The following is a 19,424-nucleotide window of genomic DNA, read 5'->3' on the forward strand; positions in this document are numbered from 1 at the left end:
TGTATAAAAAATAACTGCATGCAGAGTCATTTAACAACTGTTTTAAATTTAGTGATATTGTTAGTGCTAGTCATTAAAAAAAAAAAAAAAAAATTCTAGCTGACTTGCAAATCACTTAGATTTCCCAAACACATCTTAGGAAGACTACTCTGTCCACCAGTATTGCTAAACTCAGTTGAACTTTTAAAAATTTATTAAGATCAAACAGCTTTATCCAATTACTCTAATTCAGTGGTTTCCTGTCAGTCATTTCATCTGTCCCACCGTGACCCTCAGCCAGTCTGCTTTGTGGTTTTCTTCTGGCCCCCAACCACAACTCTCAATCAAACCCTCTGCTTTTATTCCTTCTTTCTGCCCTTCTTCTTAAATTGCCTACCATAAACTTGCTTTAAGACCCTCCCTCCCCAGTGGTTTCTACATTAACTTTAAATATTTTAGCATTTTAACTGTAAAATTTAAAAACACATTCCAGAACATAACAACTTTCTTTGGAATGTGTAAATAAGAAAGGTTAGCTGAACCTTCCCAGTCTAATACTACAGATGAACTAAAATGTGACTTCTGTATCATCAAGATTCAAATTCCTTACACATGGAATAAATGTAAATCTGAAAAGAATTTCAGGTCAACTAGCCTAAGTTAATTGCTTTGTGATATAGTAAATCTAAGTTAAATGTGTATAACATGCAGATACACATGTGGATCTACAGACACACATTTTAAGATAATTCTGTATTTTCACTACCCATTTTAGAATACTAAACAGAATAATATCATTTTATGTTCATGTATACTTTCCTTACTAATATTTCTAATCTTTAGTAATATCCAAGGTAAGACAAAACTGGCCTAAATTACAAGTTCCATTTCTATAACTAAATGACTTTAGCATTTTAAAAAACTTTAAACTCTTTACAACACTAGGACAGTAAAACCTCACTAATTCGGAATAACACATGGCCTATATGACTTACTGGAAAGGTCTTAATTATAGAACGTTTAAATAAAAATTCAGTTTTATTACCTTCAAGCAGTACAGATTATAGATTAAACTAAATGCTATAATAAATAAAATGTGGTTACCTACACTATACTTCAAAATAGGCCTATATTACATAAAAATGTACCATAAACATGAAAGTCCTTTAACATACAAGAATTAATTGCTGGACCCAGAGGCTGAAGGCACGCTGAAGGAATCCTTCATTTCTTGAGCCCTTGGTTTGAAAAGCTAGTGATTTTAGACAGGTTTCCCCTTAAAAGTATGGCCCTGAAAATTCAGAGGAAGAAGTTATTTTGAATTTTTACTCAAAAAAAAATCACAAATACTGCATCTGAAGTATCATAGTTCTGAATTAGTGAGAGGTTTTACTATAAAAGGATAAAGAATAATGATTCCTCTTTTGCTAAATTATCTAATATAGGTTTGCCAATTAAATCTGCAAGAATGTGTACTTGAGTATGGGATTAAAAAAAAATCACATTTAGTTTCACTCTATCCAAAATGCAATATACTTTTAGTTCAAAGACTCTTCATCATGGAAAGACAGTGGAATGGTAAAGTATAAACAAGGGCCTACCCATAAAGTAGTAAGCCTCTTCCAAAGACTATTTAAATAAGATGACGGATACATAAAAACTTTACAGCTTTATCTCAACTGGTTAAAATATCTCATTATTAAAACCAACTCTGATTTATCATAGAAGACAAACTGTGTTCATTTAATTGTGCCAGACCTAACTATATTCAATGTTACACTTTAATTTCACTTTCTATAAATCTATTGATGCCTAGTTAAAGCTTTCACCTTTCAATTTGGCATTTTGCCCTCTCTCTTGAATATAGAGATTAAATAGAGATACAAAGCCCACAAAAGAGACACAGCATCAGGGAAAGAGGGAGAAAAAGCCTAGTAATTTACTGATTAAAATCACAGCTATTAAATGAGTAGTAATGACAATCATTTAGAAATAAAAAATAATACTAGAAACATTTTGTTAACCTAAACAAAACTTTTATCTATAAAAATAATTTGTCAATTATTATAGATGGTGAAATATTATAAGAAAAAAATAGGGATGAAATTCTTGATCACTAGCAGCAGCAGTGACAGAGGTTTTAATATTTATATATGCATCTGGAATTTTATGTCAGTTAAAAAAATAAGTACAATTCTATTAATTTAGAAATTTACAAAAGTTTATCAAAGCAAAAAGATACCTAAACAGTCAAGAGTATAGCGCAAATTCAAAAATTAGCAAATGAAATTTAGCAAGATTAATCCTGCTCAAATTCATTATTCAGAAAAGTATTAATGAGGAGAAATAAAATAAACCTCAGATTTTTAGGAAAGTTAGGCCTAAATATTCTTATAATTGGCCATTTAGGCACACCTATCTTTTCCCTAACATGAATATGCTCATACATATATCATGTGATATTAAAACTCTGAGAGCTGTAAAGTTTTGTCTCTAAAGTATGATATGTATATATACATTATTTATGCTTATTTCTGTACATACACAGAGGAAAGAAGATTCAGTATCTAAAAGACTCTACCTTTAATTTTAATTTAAATCTATACTTTTGGGCTAATCTTATAAGCATGCATATTGCTGAATGTATAACAGAACAGTGAGTACTTGGAACAAAGTCATAAAACAGCAAAGCAGTAGTAAACAACAATTTGCTAAGTATCTCTGGCTAAACACTGAAAATCTAAATAGCACAGTAGATAAGTGTTTTTGGGTGCTGGAGCCTAAGAGACTTGGATTGGATTCCTGTCTCTATATATTCATTTGCCAGTTTTATGAAAACTGGGATGCTGGATCTTCTCCCTCTTTTAAAAAAATTTTCTTTTTTTAATTTTGACATTGGATCTTTTTAACATGGCACATCACATCACAAGGTTCTTATGAGAAATAAGTGCAATAATGTATGAAAAGTGCTCAGTCAATATTCACTACTGTCGCTCTCCCTAATCAATTCCGTAATCTGATGATATAGATATTGTTATTCCATTTTGCAGTTGGGAAAGCCAAGGCTTTAGAGTGGTTAAGTAGCCAACCCAAAATAATAAATAGTAGAGCAGCTTTAGAAATTGATCAAAAATAAGGCTCACGTATTTTACCACCATCAAATGGCTGACATCTTAAATCTTTTGATAAAATAAACTAATTACACATTTAACAAATCTCAAATTTTGTACCTTTAAGATAATTCTAAAAGAGAAAGCAAAGAATTCAATTTGAAGAATTTAAGCTACTATTCATGGAGAATTTTTATTTGCAAAGAATATATATACATATATATATACACACACATATACATCAATTTAATCTTCATATCAACATATTCAGTTTGGAATTATTATTCCTATTTTTGAAATAAGGAAACTGAAACCAAAGAGGTTAAGAAATTTATGAATGGTCACACAGTTGTAGTAAATGAAAAACAGGATTAAAACTGAGGCCTAATTCCAAAGGCCGTATTTCCATTACACCATACCATTTCTCTACAGAAAACAGGTGTAAAACACGGAGATGATTTTGAGAGTGCCTTCAGATTTTCATGTCAGTCACCACTAGACTACCTCTAGAACAATTCGAATGTTCCTAACTAAGACTAGTACACTAAAATCTTTTTTTTTCTATGTAAGGCACTGAATAGCTATAACAAATGTTAATTCAGATAACTGTTTAAAATGTAATCTATAGTTACATTCTTTAAATACTATATGTTATATGTATTGATTCAGTCTTATGCACTACTGGCCTCTGGTCAAAATTTGCCTGAAAATTTGACAGATCCTGTGACCTTCTCTGAATTCTCTCCAATCAGCCAGAAGCTCTCCAACTTTCCATCTTAGAACTCACTTGTTTACAATAAATCCATAGTTCTTACCCTCCACACACTCCCACAAAAAAGTCACAGTCTAGAAGATTTAAATCATTATTATCCTACAATTTGTACCACCAACATAATTAAATGTAAGGTAGAACACAGCAATTAATACAGTGACTTTCTCAGTGGAAGATAAATAGAGTAAGACACAAGAGAAAAAAAAATTTATACAGGAAAAGAAATTTATTAAAAGACAATGACTATATGCAGCAAGAGTAAAAGCAGTCTCTGGCAAGGGGATTAAATGATAGGAACAGAAAACGCAAAGGGAGCAACAAAAAGCAAACCTGTGGGTTTACAGTGAGTGGTAAGTTAACACCTTCCACATAAAATGGGACACCATTTGATAAAATATTACTTATACTTTAAAGTTATTTTGGTGTTAAGGAAATGAAGCTATTTCATTCTATAAAACCATACAATCTGATGATTTTTTAAAAAAAATGGCCCTAATTGTATAATACTACAAAATCAGTCCTTCCAAAGGGGTTGCTACAGTCTCATTAAATAACCCCGTTACAGACAAGATGGAAGTTGAATAGTTCTATAGCTAATCAGTGTGACATCATAAAAAGTCTGTTTTAAATTTGTAAGCTTGGCCTTCTTTAGCATTTATTTTAAATTCTGGGGGGAAAAAAACACAAAGATGACTGTCTATAACATACTAACATGGAGCTGAAAAAGTTTTAAACTGCTCATTGAAATATAAATAGTGAACCTCAGGTAAAGTACTGGAGAACTCTACTTTCATACAATTGGTGAGAAAAAGACCTGATAAAAGCGTCTCTAATACTGGCATAGTGGAAAATATGAGATCAGAAATTCTGGCAATAACTAAAATGATTTGCATAGCATACCCCAAATAGTATTCCTTAGATTTAAATATTAATGGCACTGTTAAGAGCATCCAGTAAATAAAACAATCACAAATTTTACTATGGTTAATCACATTAGATTTAAACTAATCTCAATTTTTATTCCTGCAGAATATAATTTGAATAGATCTCTACTTGTGGTTTAACTAAAAACAGGGGTTTGTTTTGTTTTACATTTTTGCCTTGAGTGACAAACTGATAGACTGAAACAGGCAAATAAAAATAAAATTGATTACAATATATTGCATGTGAAAGTTTAAAAATAAAATTAGTCTGCAACAGTTCTGTAGCCCTACCCACAAAAAGAGAAAATATTAGTTAGGTTAACTTGCACAGAATATGTGTTTTTAAAATCTTCTGCTCTACTTTCCAGGGTTCATTTCAGGCATTTAAGAAAATATTAAGTATAAGTTGTACTACTTCAAGAGTGGCCGGTTCACATGCCAGGATTCAAGGCAGAATTTATACATAAATTTCTAAGTTCCCTGCGTTAAATTCTTTCCTGATCTCAGTTGACTCATAATTTCTTGTTTAAAAAATTCTTGCTTTAGGAATATTTTTAATTAATCTAGAACTCAGATCTCAAAGAATTATACAGCAAGATATTCCCAGTCACTCAAGATTTGTTGAGATCTATGACAGTTTCTGAGGACCCGAGTAGGTCTACTCCTCACTAACATCTAACACTTTTAAACCTCAAATATCAAATAAATCATGTGTATTATATATATAAACTTTTATATTAAAACAAAGGAAGCATCATAGAGGTTAACTGATTATCACTTTATACACTGAATTTAGCAATTCTGTTAATTCTGAAGCAAATGAACAGCATTAAAAAAAGAAAAAAGGATTGCAAAATGCCAGGTGACAGTCATCTAAGAGCAGATAATAAAATATATAAAACAGAGAGCCGTGATTATTTTTTCCACCTTTCCTTAACCTTAGGAAATTTGAGAAGAAATGGAAAAGAAAAAGATACATTGTAAAATGTCTTCTTTTTATTAAAGTTAACAAAAAAATACAGTAAAATAAGATTGACAGTCATTGACAAACAGTATACTTTCAGCATGTTCTTTCTCCTCAGGCTATATAACAATGATAGAAGCAAAGTAGAAGAATTAGGTTTGTGCATTTTCCCAGAGACAATACTCAAATAAGTGGCAGAAGTTGGGAAAGCATCCCGCCTAGTTGAGAAGAAGACCAAATACCTTTGTGCTTGTCCCGCTTATGCTTTAGCTGTGCTGGATGGGATCTGAGTCTGGCTAGAGCCTGTTCTCGGTGGTTCATAAAAATAGGACCAGCAAATACAAGGGGGCCTGAGGAGAAACATTTTGTATGTGCATAGAAAAGCTCACAAAATAAAACACTACAATGAACAAAAGTAATTCAACCCAAAAAGCATGGAAATTAAAGTTTAGGACATCATACTTTTCTCCCAAGTCCCCTCCGTTAACTTCCCGCTCCCAACCATAACCTATTCACTATTCCACACACAAGTTTTAGTATCTTAGATATAGTTAATGAAGTACAAATTCTAATCTTTTATACTTATAATATTACTAGGTAGTTACTAATAGTCTCAAATAGATAATCATAGAGTTCAAACAGAATATATCAAATTTTCCTATAAATCTTTTAACATCACATATATTCACACTTAGTAAACCATATATTCATTAAAAATAAATATATTTCTTTTTAAAATACAAAAAACCAACTCACTCTTAAATTAATGATTAAAGTTTAACAAGGTCTTCAAGATTTAATACCCATGTTAATCTTGATATAAAACCAAGAGATTATTAATTTAACTACATTTTGTCAAAGAAAACAGGTTGTCAAAAACAAAACAAAAAATTCTTATGATCTGAGATACACATATTTATATACATACACATTTTTATATCACATATATAATACGTATACATACATACACACATACATACATGTGTGTATATATATATGCAAAATCACTGCTTTATAAAGCTAGTATTTTGTAAGCTGTATTTTATTTTCTAAAAACATAAATCTAACTTTATGTATGATTTCTGTAACCACATACACAAAATCAGACACAAGGATAGCTCAATTTCACACTGATGATAAAGAAGGGAATCTAAACCCAGTCACATTTTTGAAACATTAACCATTCTCTCATAATTTCTTTCTGAAGCCCCTCTATGTACATAACACTATACATAACTATGTACTGACAAAGATTACAGTCATTTCTACTTATATAATATATAAGAAAAAATTTATAGCCAAATTAATTTCAATAAAATTAAAAAACTGTTTTCCCCATTACTGCTTAGCTTGAAAATAAAGCTTTATACCTTAAAGTTTTAGTTATTTTCTTATAGAACAGAACTACAGTTTCCTTGAGTTTTAGCAATATCAAAAACGCTTACAAATTTCGAAATAGTAAATTTGACAGTTAAGGAGTTACCAGTATTTGAAAAGGAAACTGACAGTATATACACACTGAACATTTTAAATTAAATTTCTTTGTTATTCTCTATAGATCTTTAGCTATAACTAATTTTTCTAACAATGGGGCAAACTTAAACTATTGCTCTGTAATAAACTTTGAAAAATGTCATGTTAAATACCAAAATACCCTGCATTAAACATTAAAAATGGGTAGAAAAAATATTTTTAAATATGTCTCTAGATACAGGAAAAAACATAAGCAGCATCAATTCTATGAAACACCAAGAATAATATAGCTTATGATTACTATAGATAGAAATATGCTAATTTAATGTTAACAAAAGAGTTAAATATTATTTTCCAGTAACACAGTGTCAATCATTTTCAAACTAAGATTATATAAACTAAGCTTCACCTTTAAAATGTAATAAAATGAGACACATTTCAAATATGAACATGTTCTTATCCATTTGCCCTATTTTCCAATTGATTTACTAAAGCAGATAATATAAATCACTCTAAAAAGTATATGAGACACTTTCTAACTACACAAAAGAATTGCAAATATTAAAATAACAATAATATTAAGCTGTATTACCATTTTCTAATTCCTATGGTCTGCCTAAGATATTATTTCTTTCAGAAAAGATATTATTTCTTTAGCTTCTCATAAATTCAATCTTTTTAGAGACCTTTCTGTACATAAACACAGAAGGCCTACAAGCAATCACACATAGAAAGTACATCAGGCAAACTCAACTTTAGTTACCATTTATACTATCAGGTTACCAGGTTCTAAAATACTCTGTATCCCATGGACTAAAATAATTTTGCTTACGTAATTAAGTCACTCATTTATTCATCAAAGATTTTTTATTATCTTCAGTGTCACAGATGCTGGGTATCACAGATATAATGACAAAGACACAGATTTCATTCAAATTCAGTCCACCAGGAAAGACAGAACAGAAACAAAGAATTGCAATATGTTCTGATAAATGTTGTAAAGGAAATCTGTACATACTGTATCTTGACAGAAGAAAAGTAATCAAATCAACTTGGTGAACTAAAGAAGTTTCAAAGAATGAGAAAAGGTTTGCCAAGAGAGAAAGAAGAGAAAAGAGGGCATTCCAGGTAAAAGGAATAGGATTTATAAAAGCAGGAAGACATCAACAATGTTACTATATGGTCATTAAAAAAAAACAGCTGAAATGGATGGAGTATAAGGTTATCAGGCAGAGAGTAGTAGGAAACGAGTTTGGAGATGAATATACAAAAGAGATAATTAATGACTTTTGATACTATTAAGCCTCACTGCAGAGAGTGATGAGAAGTCCATGAAATATTGTCAATTAGTTGACAAAGACACATTAAATAACCAACTTCAGGCACAGGTCCTAGGAACACTTGGACAAATATGATGACACCATCTCTGACTCAGGAAGCTTACAGTCTAATGACTGATAAAGAGTTTACACAAAACTCAAGAAGCAATTATTCCAGTATGCTGAGAGAAAATTGAGCATATTGGAGGGGCAGGTAGCAAATCTTGAAGGTGGGGAAGTAAGGAGTTCCCTTCAGAAAGTTACAGGTAATCCATTTAAGAACCTAAGATTATATTATCTTTTGGGCCAGTAATTACATATCCAGAAATCTGTCCTAAGGAAAACTGAAGTTTTTTTTTAAAGATTTCAGCTCAAAAATGTTAAGAACTTGTAATTATAACAAAATATTTAAAACAATCCAAAAAGAAGAAGAGTTAATAAAAAACTATGGTATCTTCTCTCAGAGGAAAAATAGTAAGCCATTAAAACAAAATTTATGAAGAAAAAAAGTGCTTCTGTGCTATTTAAATTAGCAATGACAAAACGTCATTCATCAACATTTTACAAAAATTAAAAATAATATAAGGCAGGTGGTGCTAGAGGAAAACACCACTCATATATTAGTCTTGAGAAGGTAAATTCCCATAATACTTAAAAAATTATTTGAAATACATGTTAAAATTTAAAACAGGTACACTCTCTGGTCCGCATATTCTATCACTGGTAAGCTCTACTATATAAATAAAAATTCCACTACATATGGCTACAAGTTAAAGAATATTTATTATAGCAAAATCCACAAAAAGCTGAAAATAATCTTGATGACCATCAATAAAATAATAGTTGAATAATCTGTGGTATAGACAGATTATGAAATGTTATGCAGCTATTAAACAGAATGGGGCAGGTCCATACTCACTGATATAGTACATGTTCATGCTGTATTGTAAAGTGGGGAAAAGATGCTGCAAACAACTGTATATTTAATACAGTATCACTTCTGTAAGTAAACTGCCTAAACTTTTACATAAGTGTTGATATCTGCACATGACTCTATTTCAATGGAGTAGGATACAGAGATATACCTGGTAGGCTAAACCTCATTTGCTTCATAAAAGAGAATGGGAAGGCAAGGAAAAAAACTGCTAGAAAATTTTAAAAATGTGTATACCATAACATTAAGCAAATATATAAAATAAAATTCACAGTGATTATAACTGGAAATGTATAAAACCTGACTAGCAGATGACCAAGAAATAAAGTAATAATTCAATTAAAGGATATGTTTTTAGAAAACCTTTAACCTAAATTCCTATAATACTTTAATATGGTATTGCAATAAGGCACAGAAAAATTTATGTTGTAATCATCAAGGGGAAAAAACAGCATACCAATATACATCACAGTATGAAATGATATAAAATATCTAAACAAAAAAAAATATACATAGAAAAACTTCAAGTATACCAAAATTCTAAGGCAGTTATCTTTGGATGAAAATTTACATTGGTATTTTTTCTTACTCATGTTTTCTAGGTGTGTCATAATATTTTGATTTAAAAAGGGACTTTAATGTGCATAGCATTATATCAGCTGATACTGGATTCAATAGGTCAGATCAAGAAAACAATGGCTTTTGAGGCTTAAAAGTCAATAGCAATGACTTCTCAACCCCCTTGAAACTGGAGAGACTATAGCACATTTATTTTTACATTCTAATTTGTAAGCATGGGAAACTGATTTTTTCCTAATCAAAATGGAATCACTTTATTTTATAGAAGATGTAGTGGGTTTTGTTAATAATAATCAAAATTTGTGATGAGCATCCCAAGTCGTGAGGAAAGCAACCAAGTAGAAGCCAGAGCAGGAAAAGAATCAAATGCAAAGAGAACAGAAGTTTATTAAACAGCCCACCACCATCACTAGCACCCTCATCATCACCATCCTTACCACCAGCAAATGTTTCCCTAGGGCTGAGTAAATATGTCAGGTATTTTCATGCACATCACTTAATCCTTGTCCTGACTTAAGTAAGGACAGTTGCAATCCTCATTTTATTTTTTTTTTTGTTTGTTTTTTTTTCATTTATTTTTATTAGTTGGAGGCTAATTACTTTACAATATTGTAGTGGTTTTTGCCATACATTGACATGAATCCTCATTTTAAAGGTAAGGAAACTGAGATTCAGAGTGGTTATACTCCAAGTAAAAGTTAAGAAGCCAGGATATGAACCAAAGTCTAACTTCAGTACCTATACTCTCAACCACCATGCAATATAGTTAGGCTAATTATAAAACGTATTACTCAAATGAGACTCTCTACTGAGAGCAAAAGATGGCACTGTAAGTAACATGTCCAGACTGTACGCATAAAACAGGACTGTCCCAGGCAAACGGGAGGCATAAAATGGGACTGTCCCGGGCAAAGGACGTAACACGTTTATCAACAGTTCACAATTATGAAACTTTGATTTGACATTTGGTGGGGTGGGGAGAACGAAAGGTAGACAGCATTATTTGAGCATAGCTTTCCTTCCAACAGAGCGCTGAGAAGGAATATAAAGATAAGAGCACTGATATAATCACCCAGGAGACCTGATGACTTAAGAGTTCTGCTAAAAATCAAACTGAACAAGCACTCTACTTGTTAAACCAGTCTCAGAGACTTATATATCAATCAACTCTGTTCTGTCTCATCTAAAACACAAACTCAAAATTATCACAAACACCACTGGAATAAAATCTGTAAATGAATACCATCAGTACCTAAGAATATATATGTAAGAAAAGTATTACCTGGAAGAATAATAGCATAAAAACAAAGACAAAGTTCCAACATTATCAAAAAGTAGTGACCACACTGCTCTTGGGGGTTTCAATAGCAACAGAAGAGTTTGTGTTATAAATAGCAGCTAAATCACATCAACAGGCCTGAGGTTAATGAGTAAGGCTTTAATACTAGAGCTAGGTCCAAAAATTTTGATCAACTTCAAAACAGCTAACAAAAACTTGGTAAGCAGGATGAGACAGATAAATCAAGTAAGATAATTTAACTTAATCTAATCCCAAAAGCCTGAAATTTAAACACAGGTAAAGCCAACTACTAACAAGCCTAATTACCAAGAGACTGCTTTTAGTTATCTAAAAAGCATCAAGTAGAAGCCGAGGTTGGGGGGGCGGGGTGGCGGTGATGTGGGCTGCTGACAACTATACATGTGTGGCAGTTGGAACACTAAAAATTTATTTGACGTTCCTGTTCCTCACGAGGACAAAACAAGACTAACAATCCTCACTGGCAATGTGCCAAACAGAAATTCTAGAATGCTGTATATGTGCCTCAAATCTGTATTGAAGACCCTCAGGCAGGCAGAAAGCAGGAGGCCCAGGTGATTCTGAGGGTGAAGGTCCATGGAACAAATTTTGAACATTACCACCCTAGAGTAGCGGTTCTCATACTCTGGCACCCTCAGAATCACCTGGAAAGCTTGTTGAAACAGACAGAATAATCTAATTTCCATAAATATTTAATAAAGGAGTTTTTTTAAACTTGAAAGGGTTAGAGTATATGTTTTAAAGGTCCGTGATACATCTTAAAATATATGCAAAAGAATATTCTGCAATCACAAAGTTTTGTTGAATAACCAGTGCATAATCAATATTCTTTTATTGCTTCTGATATACAGAAATATACTGTACCAAGAGAATATATTTTGACAGAGGAAGGTAAAAAATTACTAAGATACACATTAGGCAAGTAATTAAATGTCATCATAAGGATTTGCTATACTTAGGTTGAAACATAGGCAAGTGGGGGTTTTGTAGGTGATTTTGTATGATTCAACCTAACATCTCCAAAAAAAGAAAAAAACAGGTGGTAAATCCATCACGATACTTAACCTTGAGTAAATCACACTATCAATATAAAAGGAATTATTACTTAATTACCATGCATCAGAACTTAAATTTTACCACATTCTCTACAAAACATTTACTATGCAACCGTCCCATACATTTATATAACATAAACAACAGTATATATTTACATTAGTCTCATTAAAATATCATTTAATGGCAATGACTTTATGTAAACAAAGCCAAACTAACAACAAATATTCACTGGATCAATTCCTCAACATTGCTTATTAGACACTATAAAGGACAATTTTCAAGTTCTAAGCAGATGTTTTATGACCTGAGTTTTCATTAAAAAGAATTTACTATGTGTGCTACACATTTTATACTTACCCCCTTTTATATTATAAAAATGGAATGCCTAAAAAGTCTGTAATGATGGTTCAATGAGTAAAATGTTTTATCTCCTGTATCAAATAGCATGCCATTCTAATAAATATTAAAATATACAATATCACTAAATATTTCTAATTAAGATTTTACCTAACAGAGAAATAAAATTACAGACCTTCGTAACAATATGTCTTAATTCTGCAAAGAAAAGAATCTATTGGACAACAATAACTTCAGTAATACTTATATTTATCTCTGCTTGCTGAATATATACTAAAATATTTATAATCACTGTTAAACATATTTTTCAGGCTGAGAAATGGTCAAGAACAACAGGGAAAAAATAAATAATATATCTATCTTTGCAATTAAAACCTGCAGACCCTCTAACTTACCCTTCTTGTACATAACGAGAATAAGCTTTTTTCCAGAAAGATACATAAAAGCGTAATTATATACTAAACTGGAAGGAAGAGTGGTAAGACCATGTCCAAATGATAATGATTGTAAATGAGTAAGAAAGCAGAACTTAAAATACTAATTTGGCATTCATAGTTAAGTAGATGCATCTAAATATGAGTGAAGGAGAGTTCCTAGAATTTGGTTTTTTTTTTCTAAAGGTTGCCATTGATAATAGTTTTTGATGCCTGTCATATGGCACAATTCTTAACAAGGGTGACTTATGCCATAGACACACTACTTAAATAAATGTATGTATTAGCACAACTGTAAAACCCGAAATATTTTCACATCACTTTCATAAGTTACTAGAATGTTACTAATTTTAATTTCTTACCAAATCAGCCTATTTTATTAACTTCTAAGTGGTCTCAGTGTAAGAAAATGGATTTTCATACATATTTTCTCTGCAGCTACATCTTACCTCTTCCTTCATCTAATCTGTGTCTCCTGATTACACGTTGCCGTTTCTCTTCTTGGCGTAACTGAAGGTGTTCTTCAATGTTAACCCCAGGCACTGGGACAGCTGGATGATGACAATCAATCAATTAGTTTCATAATAGATATGACAGAACTAAATGAAATTCAAGAGAATAAGCTAACAAAAACATTGCCTATAACACAAATGATTTTTACTGCAAGAATTTTAGCAAAAAAGCAACTCATCCCTTAATCAATGACAAATTGTCAGTTACCAAACAGGCAGTATCGCATAATCAACTATTACCTTAGTTTTTTAACATGTCTACAAGGAATCATTTAAACTATCAGAATTACTACCTAACAGAAGATCTAAAGGTATCATCTCTTTCACTGCGTCAAGAATTCCTCTTTGTCTTGCCTCTTGACCATCCAATTCTCTTGCACAAGCCTTGCAACATCCACATACAGCACAGCCAGATTCTCCAGAACCACAACCACAGATCCTAAAAACAAATAAATTAATTATTAGCTGGAGTCCTTCTCTTTCCTAAAAACTCCATAACATCTTTTCTGCATTTTTAAGATTAGCTTAAATGAGTCTGCAATGCAATCACCCCTTCAGAAGACCAGAATTTGTCAATTTTAAAGAAAAGGTATGAATAGATGAATAATTAAAAGGTATGAATCGATACTAAAAACATCTAATAGGCATAATGAATATATTTCTACAGAAAATACAAATGGATTCTGCTGTCTTCAAAGCTTCTATTAACAGTCTTTTAGAAGTTTTCATAGTGAGGCACCAGCAGCTTTGGTACTAAACGGAAAGCAAATAAACAACATTGCTATCTCCCAGACAAGTTACAGGAGGTGTGGGCAACCTTCAGGGAGTGAGCTCAGCCTGCCAGCTTCATGCATTCTGTCTCCTTACCCCTTCCTTTCCTTTACAGGCCATCATCTCCCATTCTCTCCTTTCACAAACATTACACATATTTTGTAATATTTGAAGTCATTTGTAATAGCAGTTTTCTGCATGTTTATTCCTAGGCTGACATTATTCACATATTTATTTCTGCTTCACTAATAAAGAAATTACTCTATGTGGTTAGATACTGTCCATTTAAATCTATAAAAAACTATTGGAAACTGACAGTATATCTCTGGGAAAAAGTATATAAAGAATAAGAATTAACTTCAAGAAGGGCCAAAGAATTCAGAAATTAATTTATGATATTTATCAACTGCTTAAGTTCAGAGATTGGGAACACTTAATTTTAAATGGAAATATAGCTTGGGAGAAATCCAGAAAGCTAAATTTCAATCCCAATTAAAAAAAAAAACAAAAACACAGAATCTTTCTTTTATCCAAATTAAATTTTAAAATAAACAAGTTAGGGGTTTAAATAGAGTAAACAGACCCAAACATAAATTTTCTAGAAGAAATATTATCCTTTAACAAAGAAAGCCAAAATATTTTTTAACACAGGCTAAAAATGCAAAGAAAATTTATTCTTAAAAAATCGTAATATTCCAACAGCCTAAAAGAAACAGCCTATTATACACACATGATCTAATTAACTATGTTAAGAAGAAGAAGAAGTGAAGTCCTCAGTCGTGTCCGACTCTTTGCGACCCCGTGGACTATAGCCTAACAGGCTCCTCCGACCATGGGATTCTCCAGGCAAGAATACATGTTAGGCCAAGTTATAAACCCAGAAATATAGAAAATCCAGACACTATTTGGGAAGAAGCACCTAAGTACTAACAAGGTGTCAAATAAGGAAGCCAGAGACCAAGAAGCGGCTAGTCTCACTCTTGAGTTTTTCTTCAAAAGATTCCCCCTACTTCACAAAAATGGCTAATTATCATAAATAATCTGATCTTAGAAAGATAAGATCTATCATAATACAAAGATGTATGATAATTAATTTCATCTCCCAAAGGATAGCCCACTGTATTAGCTATAAACAACAACTCAAAATTCTATCCAACATTTTAGAGGAAAACTGCATTCTGATTCTGGGAAATCCACATAATAACTTTAAAATGATAATACAACAGAATCCGGGGCAGGGGAGGGGGGAGACCCAACAAGAATAAAAAGGATAACTATAACAAGCATAATGCAACTTTAGAAGTGACAGTTCCTAGAACTTCTAAAGTTGGAATAGTTTGTTAATTAAAAAGAAAACTACATGACATTAATTGAGTATTCATCATGATCTTTGATAATTCCACATAGAAAAAACTCATATTCAACACAAATTAATAGATATTTGGCCATAAAGAAGTCTTAGGCACAGATCCATGCATTAAAGAAATTCATGACCTGTTTTTAAATTATAGTTTAAGTCAGAGAAAGATAAACATATGATACCAATTTTATGTGGAATATAAAAAAAGGCTACAAATTAACTTATCTACAAAACAGAAACAGAATTATAGATACAGAAAATAAACTTATTGGGGGGTAAGGAGAAGAGGGATAAATTAGAAGATTGGGATTGACACATACATACTACTACATATAAAACATAACTAACTAATAAGGACCTACTGTATAGGGAACTCTACTCAATACTCTAAAAGCCGATATGAAAAGAGAACCAAAGGAGTGGATGTGTGTGTAACAGATTCACTCTGCTGTACAAATGAAACTCACAAAACGTTATAAATCAACTATACTCCAATTAAAATAAACAAAATCCGAATAAGTAGAAAAACACATCATGTTACTGAATGGAATTATTTAATACCATAAAAATCAATTCTAAAACTAATCAGTTCAGTTCAGTCACTCAGTCATGTCCAACTCTGCAACCCCGCGGACCGCAGCGCCAGGGCTCCCTGTCCATCACCAACTCCCGGAGTTTAGCCAAACTCATGTCCATTGAGTCAGTGATAACGTCAATTAAAGTTATATTTTAATTGATTATCTAAGAATAGTCCCTCAAATGATAATAAAAAAGACACTGAGAGGAGCTAACCTTACTACACAATATATAAACCACATAATATTAGCATAAGACTGGATCGATAAACATTGGAAGTCTGAGAAAATACGCTGCGATATATAAGGGAATATAATAAATGATAAATCTGGTAGCCAATTCAAATGTAATGACTGTATAATTGACTACATAATCTGTAAGAAAATAAAGCTGGATATCTACCCCACATCAAAACCATTTCTATTGACATTAAAATCTAAGGAAATAAAACAGGTTTTAGAAGAATATTTAAGGTATCATATAATCAACTAGAAATTGAGACACCTTTCTAGTCTAGATAGAAAATTCAAAAATTTCAAAGACATAAATATTTGCTTATAAAAAATGTTAAGTGCTTCTGAATAATAGAATATAGGCTAATTTAGCTAAATAATCATCAGTAAATTGGGAAACACTATTTGCAGAGAAAACAGAAAATGGTTAATACTAAGACTATTCAGAGAACACCTTCCAATTGTTAACGCAGGCAAAGATTTTAAAGGAAAAACTCACAGAAGATTATATTTAAAAAGCCAGGAAAAATATGAGTCATGGAAATATAAATGAAAATAATGATGTGATATCACTTCACATCCACTGAGCTGACAACATTAAAGAATCATATGAGCCACTATGGCAGTACTTCAAAAGTGTGCCTTCTTCTGCTATTAGTGAAAACAGAAACCATTCATCTTTTTAAAGAAATAACCAGCAAGGTAATCAGAACTGAAAGAGACACATGAACCCAAATGTTCATTGCAGCACTGTTTACAATAGCTAGGACATGGAAGCCACCTAGATGTCCACTGGCAGATGAATGGATAAGGAAGTTGTGGTACATATACACAATGGAATATTACTCAGCTATAAAAAAGAATGGATCTGAGTCAGTTCTAATGAGGTGGATGAAACTGGAGCCTGTTATACAGAGTGAAGTAAGTCAGAAAGAGAAACACCAATACAGTATATTAATGCATATATATGGAATTTAGAAAGACGGTAACAACAACCCTATATGCAAGACAGCAAAAGAGACACAGATGTAAAGAACAGACTTTTGGACTCTGTGGGAGAAGGCAACGGTGGGGACCATACAAGAGAAAAGCATTGAAACGTGTATATTATCATATGTAAAACAGATAACCAGTGCAAGTTCGATGAATGAAGCAGGCACTCAAAGCTGGTGCTCTGGTACAACCCAGAGGGATGGGGTGGGGAGGAAGGCGGGAGGGGGCTTCCGGATGGTGGGTCACACGTACACCCATGGCTGATTCATGTCAATGTATGGCAAAAACCATCACAATATTGTAATTAGCTTCCAATTAAAATGAATTAATTAATTAAAACAAAACAAAAACGACCATCAAAAACAAAACAAAAACCAATACTTTTTAAACAAGCAATAATAGTCCTGGGGATACACTCCACAGAAACAGATTCATCAATATATAAAAATCTATGTAAATTTTTTTGTGAAACAAAAATTTAAGTAATAAAATGAACTGAGGATTTGAGGGGGGAAAATAATAGAGGTTTAAACAAATTAAATGAAAGAGAAGCACCTTAAATAAAATAAGAATGACTTAGAAATTATTATAATAGAAAATAAGTAGAATTGTAGGTGTATGCCAAGACGCTTTTTAAGAAACAACACAACAGAATACATTCTAGCACAACCTCGGAAAGGCTTTGGCATATTCTCTCTCGAGCCTCACGCGCCCGCTTACCCCCCGGGGACTCTGTCCGGACGCCCGCTGCTGACGCAGCTGGCCCCGTAGCCCGTGCAGTCTCCGCACACGGTGCACACCATGCACTGCTCCAACTTCCACTTGTGCATGCCCGGGGGGCACATCACGGACTTCTCGTCCTTCTCGTCCAGCTCCTCTTCCAGGTCCTCATCCATTGCTGTTGCCATATTTTCAACTCCAAACCCTATGCAAAAGATCAGTTCATCATTTTCATCTAATTATTCCCATGTCTAAAAAACTGGTAATTTACTTCCCCATTAAAAAACATATGTAACACAAACTAATCCAAGTGAATATACAAAGGTATGATAAAATATAAGAGCAAAAAAATAACATTTAATTTAGGAACCACCAATAAATGCTCTCTTCATTTCCTTTCTGCAAAAAGAGGCAGTGATGGCAGGAGTATTTCTTAGTTGTAATTATCTGTCACTCATTAATTCTAATTTTTTTCTGATTTCAGTCCCTCCTGTCCATCCTCACCACCAATACTTTCATTCAACAGACCAAAGAAAGTGTCCTAACCACATTCTAAGCCAAGACCTCCTACACTCATTGCTAGAGTCAATCAATATCCTCTCATTGCTAGAAATCAGCTTCTTAGAATATATATTTGACCCTATGACTTCACAAACTACAAACCTCTAATGCCTTTCCAAGGTCTTCAAAGGAACAAAACTGCTTAGCAAGATACAGTCAGTCACAAAACGGCTCCCAACTTCCTCCAAGCTCATTTCCTCTATGCAAATTACATTCCACCTGAATTCAAATTCCCTCTGCTTTCTGAACATCCTGTGCCCTTTCACAGGTTCAGGGCCTTTGCTCTTCTTTGCTCTACCTGTATCTCTTTATCTCATTTATCAGATGCCTCTTCCTATCTCATCTGGAGAGAAACTCCTTCAACTCAGCTCCAAGGTCATTTCCTATGAAAACACTTAGAATTTTTTCCGGTAAGTCATTATCTCTTCAAAGCCTGTAAATATCTCATTTAAAGCTTATTTGTGTTAGAATTCATTCAAC

The 19,424-nt window shown here is 32.4% G+C and overlaps 1 protein-coding gene across 1 annotated transcript in view; it reads right to left on the reverse strand.

The window, feature by feature from the left end:
• The window catches only part of MYCBP2 (MYC binding protein 2), a 261,683-nt gene that overhangs the window by 156,482 nt on the left and 85,777 nt on the right, over positions 1–19,424 (reverse strand). The window contains exons 15-18 of the mRNA XM_061133295.1: positions 18,384–18,588; positions 14,024–14,169; positions 13,668–13,769; positions 5,991–6,098 (exon numbers count right to left, since the gene is read on the reverse strand). Of these exons, the coding sequence (XP_060989278.1) occupies positions 5,991–6,098; positions 13,668–13,769; positions 14,024–14,169; positions 18,384–18,588 (561 nt within the window). The remainder of the gene's footprint in view (positions 1–5,990; positions 6,099–13,667; positions 13,770–14,023; positions 14,170–18,383; positions 18,589–19,424) is intronic.

Source organism: Dama dama, chromosome 30 (genome assembly GCF_033118175.1).
Source record: "Dama dama isolate Ldn47 chromosome 30, ASM3311817v1, whole genome shotgun sequence".
In the NCBI taxonomy this organism is placed as follows: Eukaryota; Metazoa; Chordata; class Mammalia; order Artiodactyla; family Cervidae; genus Dama; species Dama dama.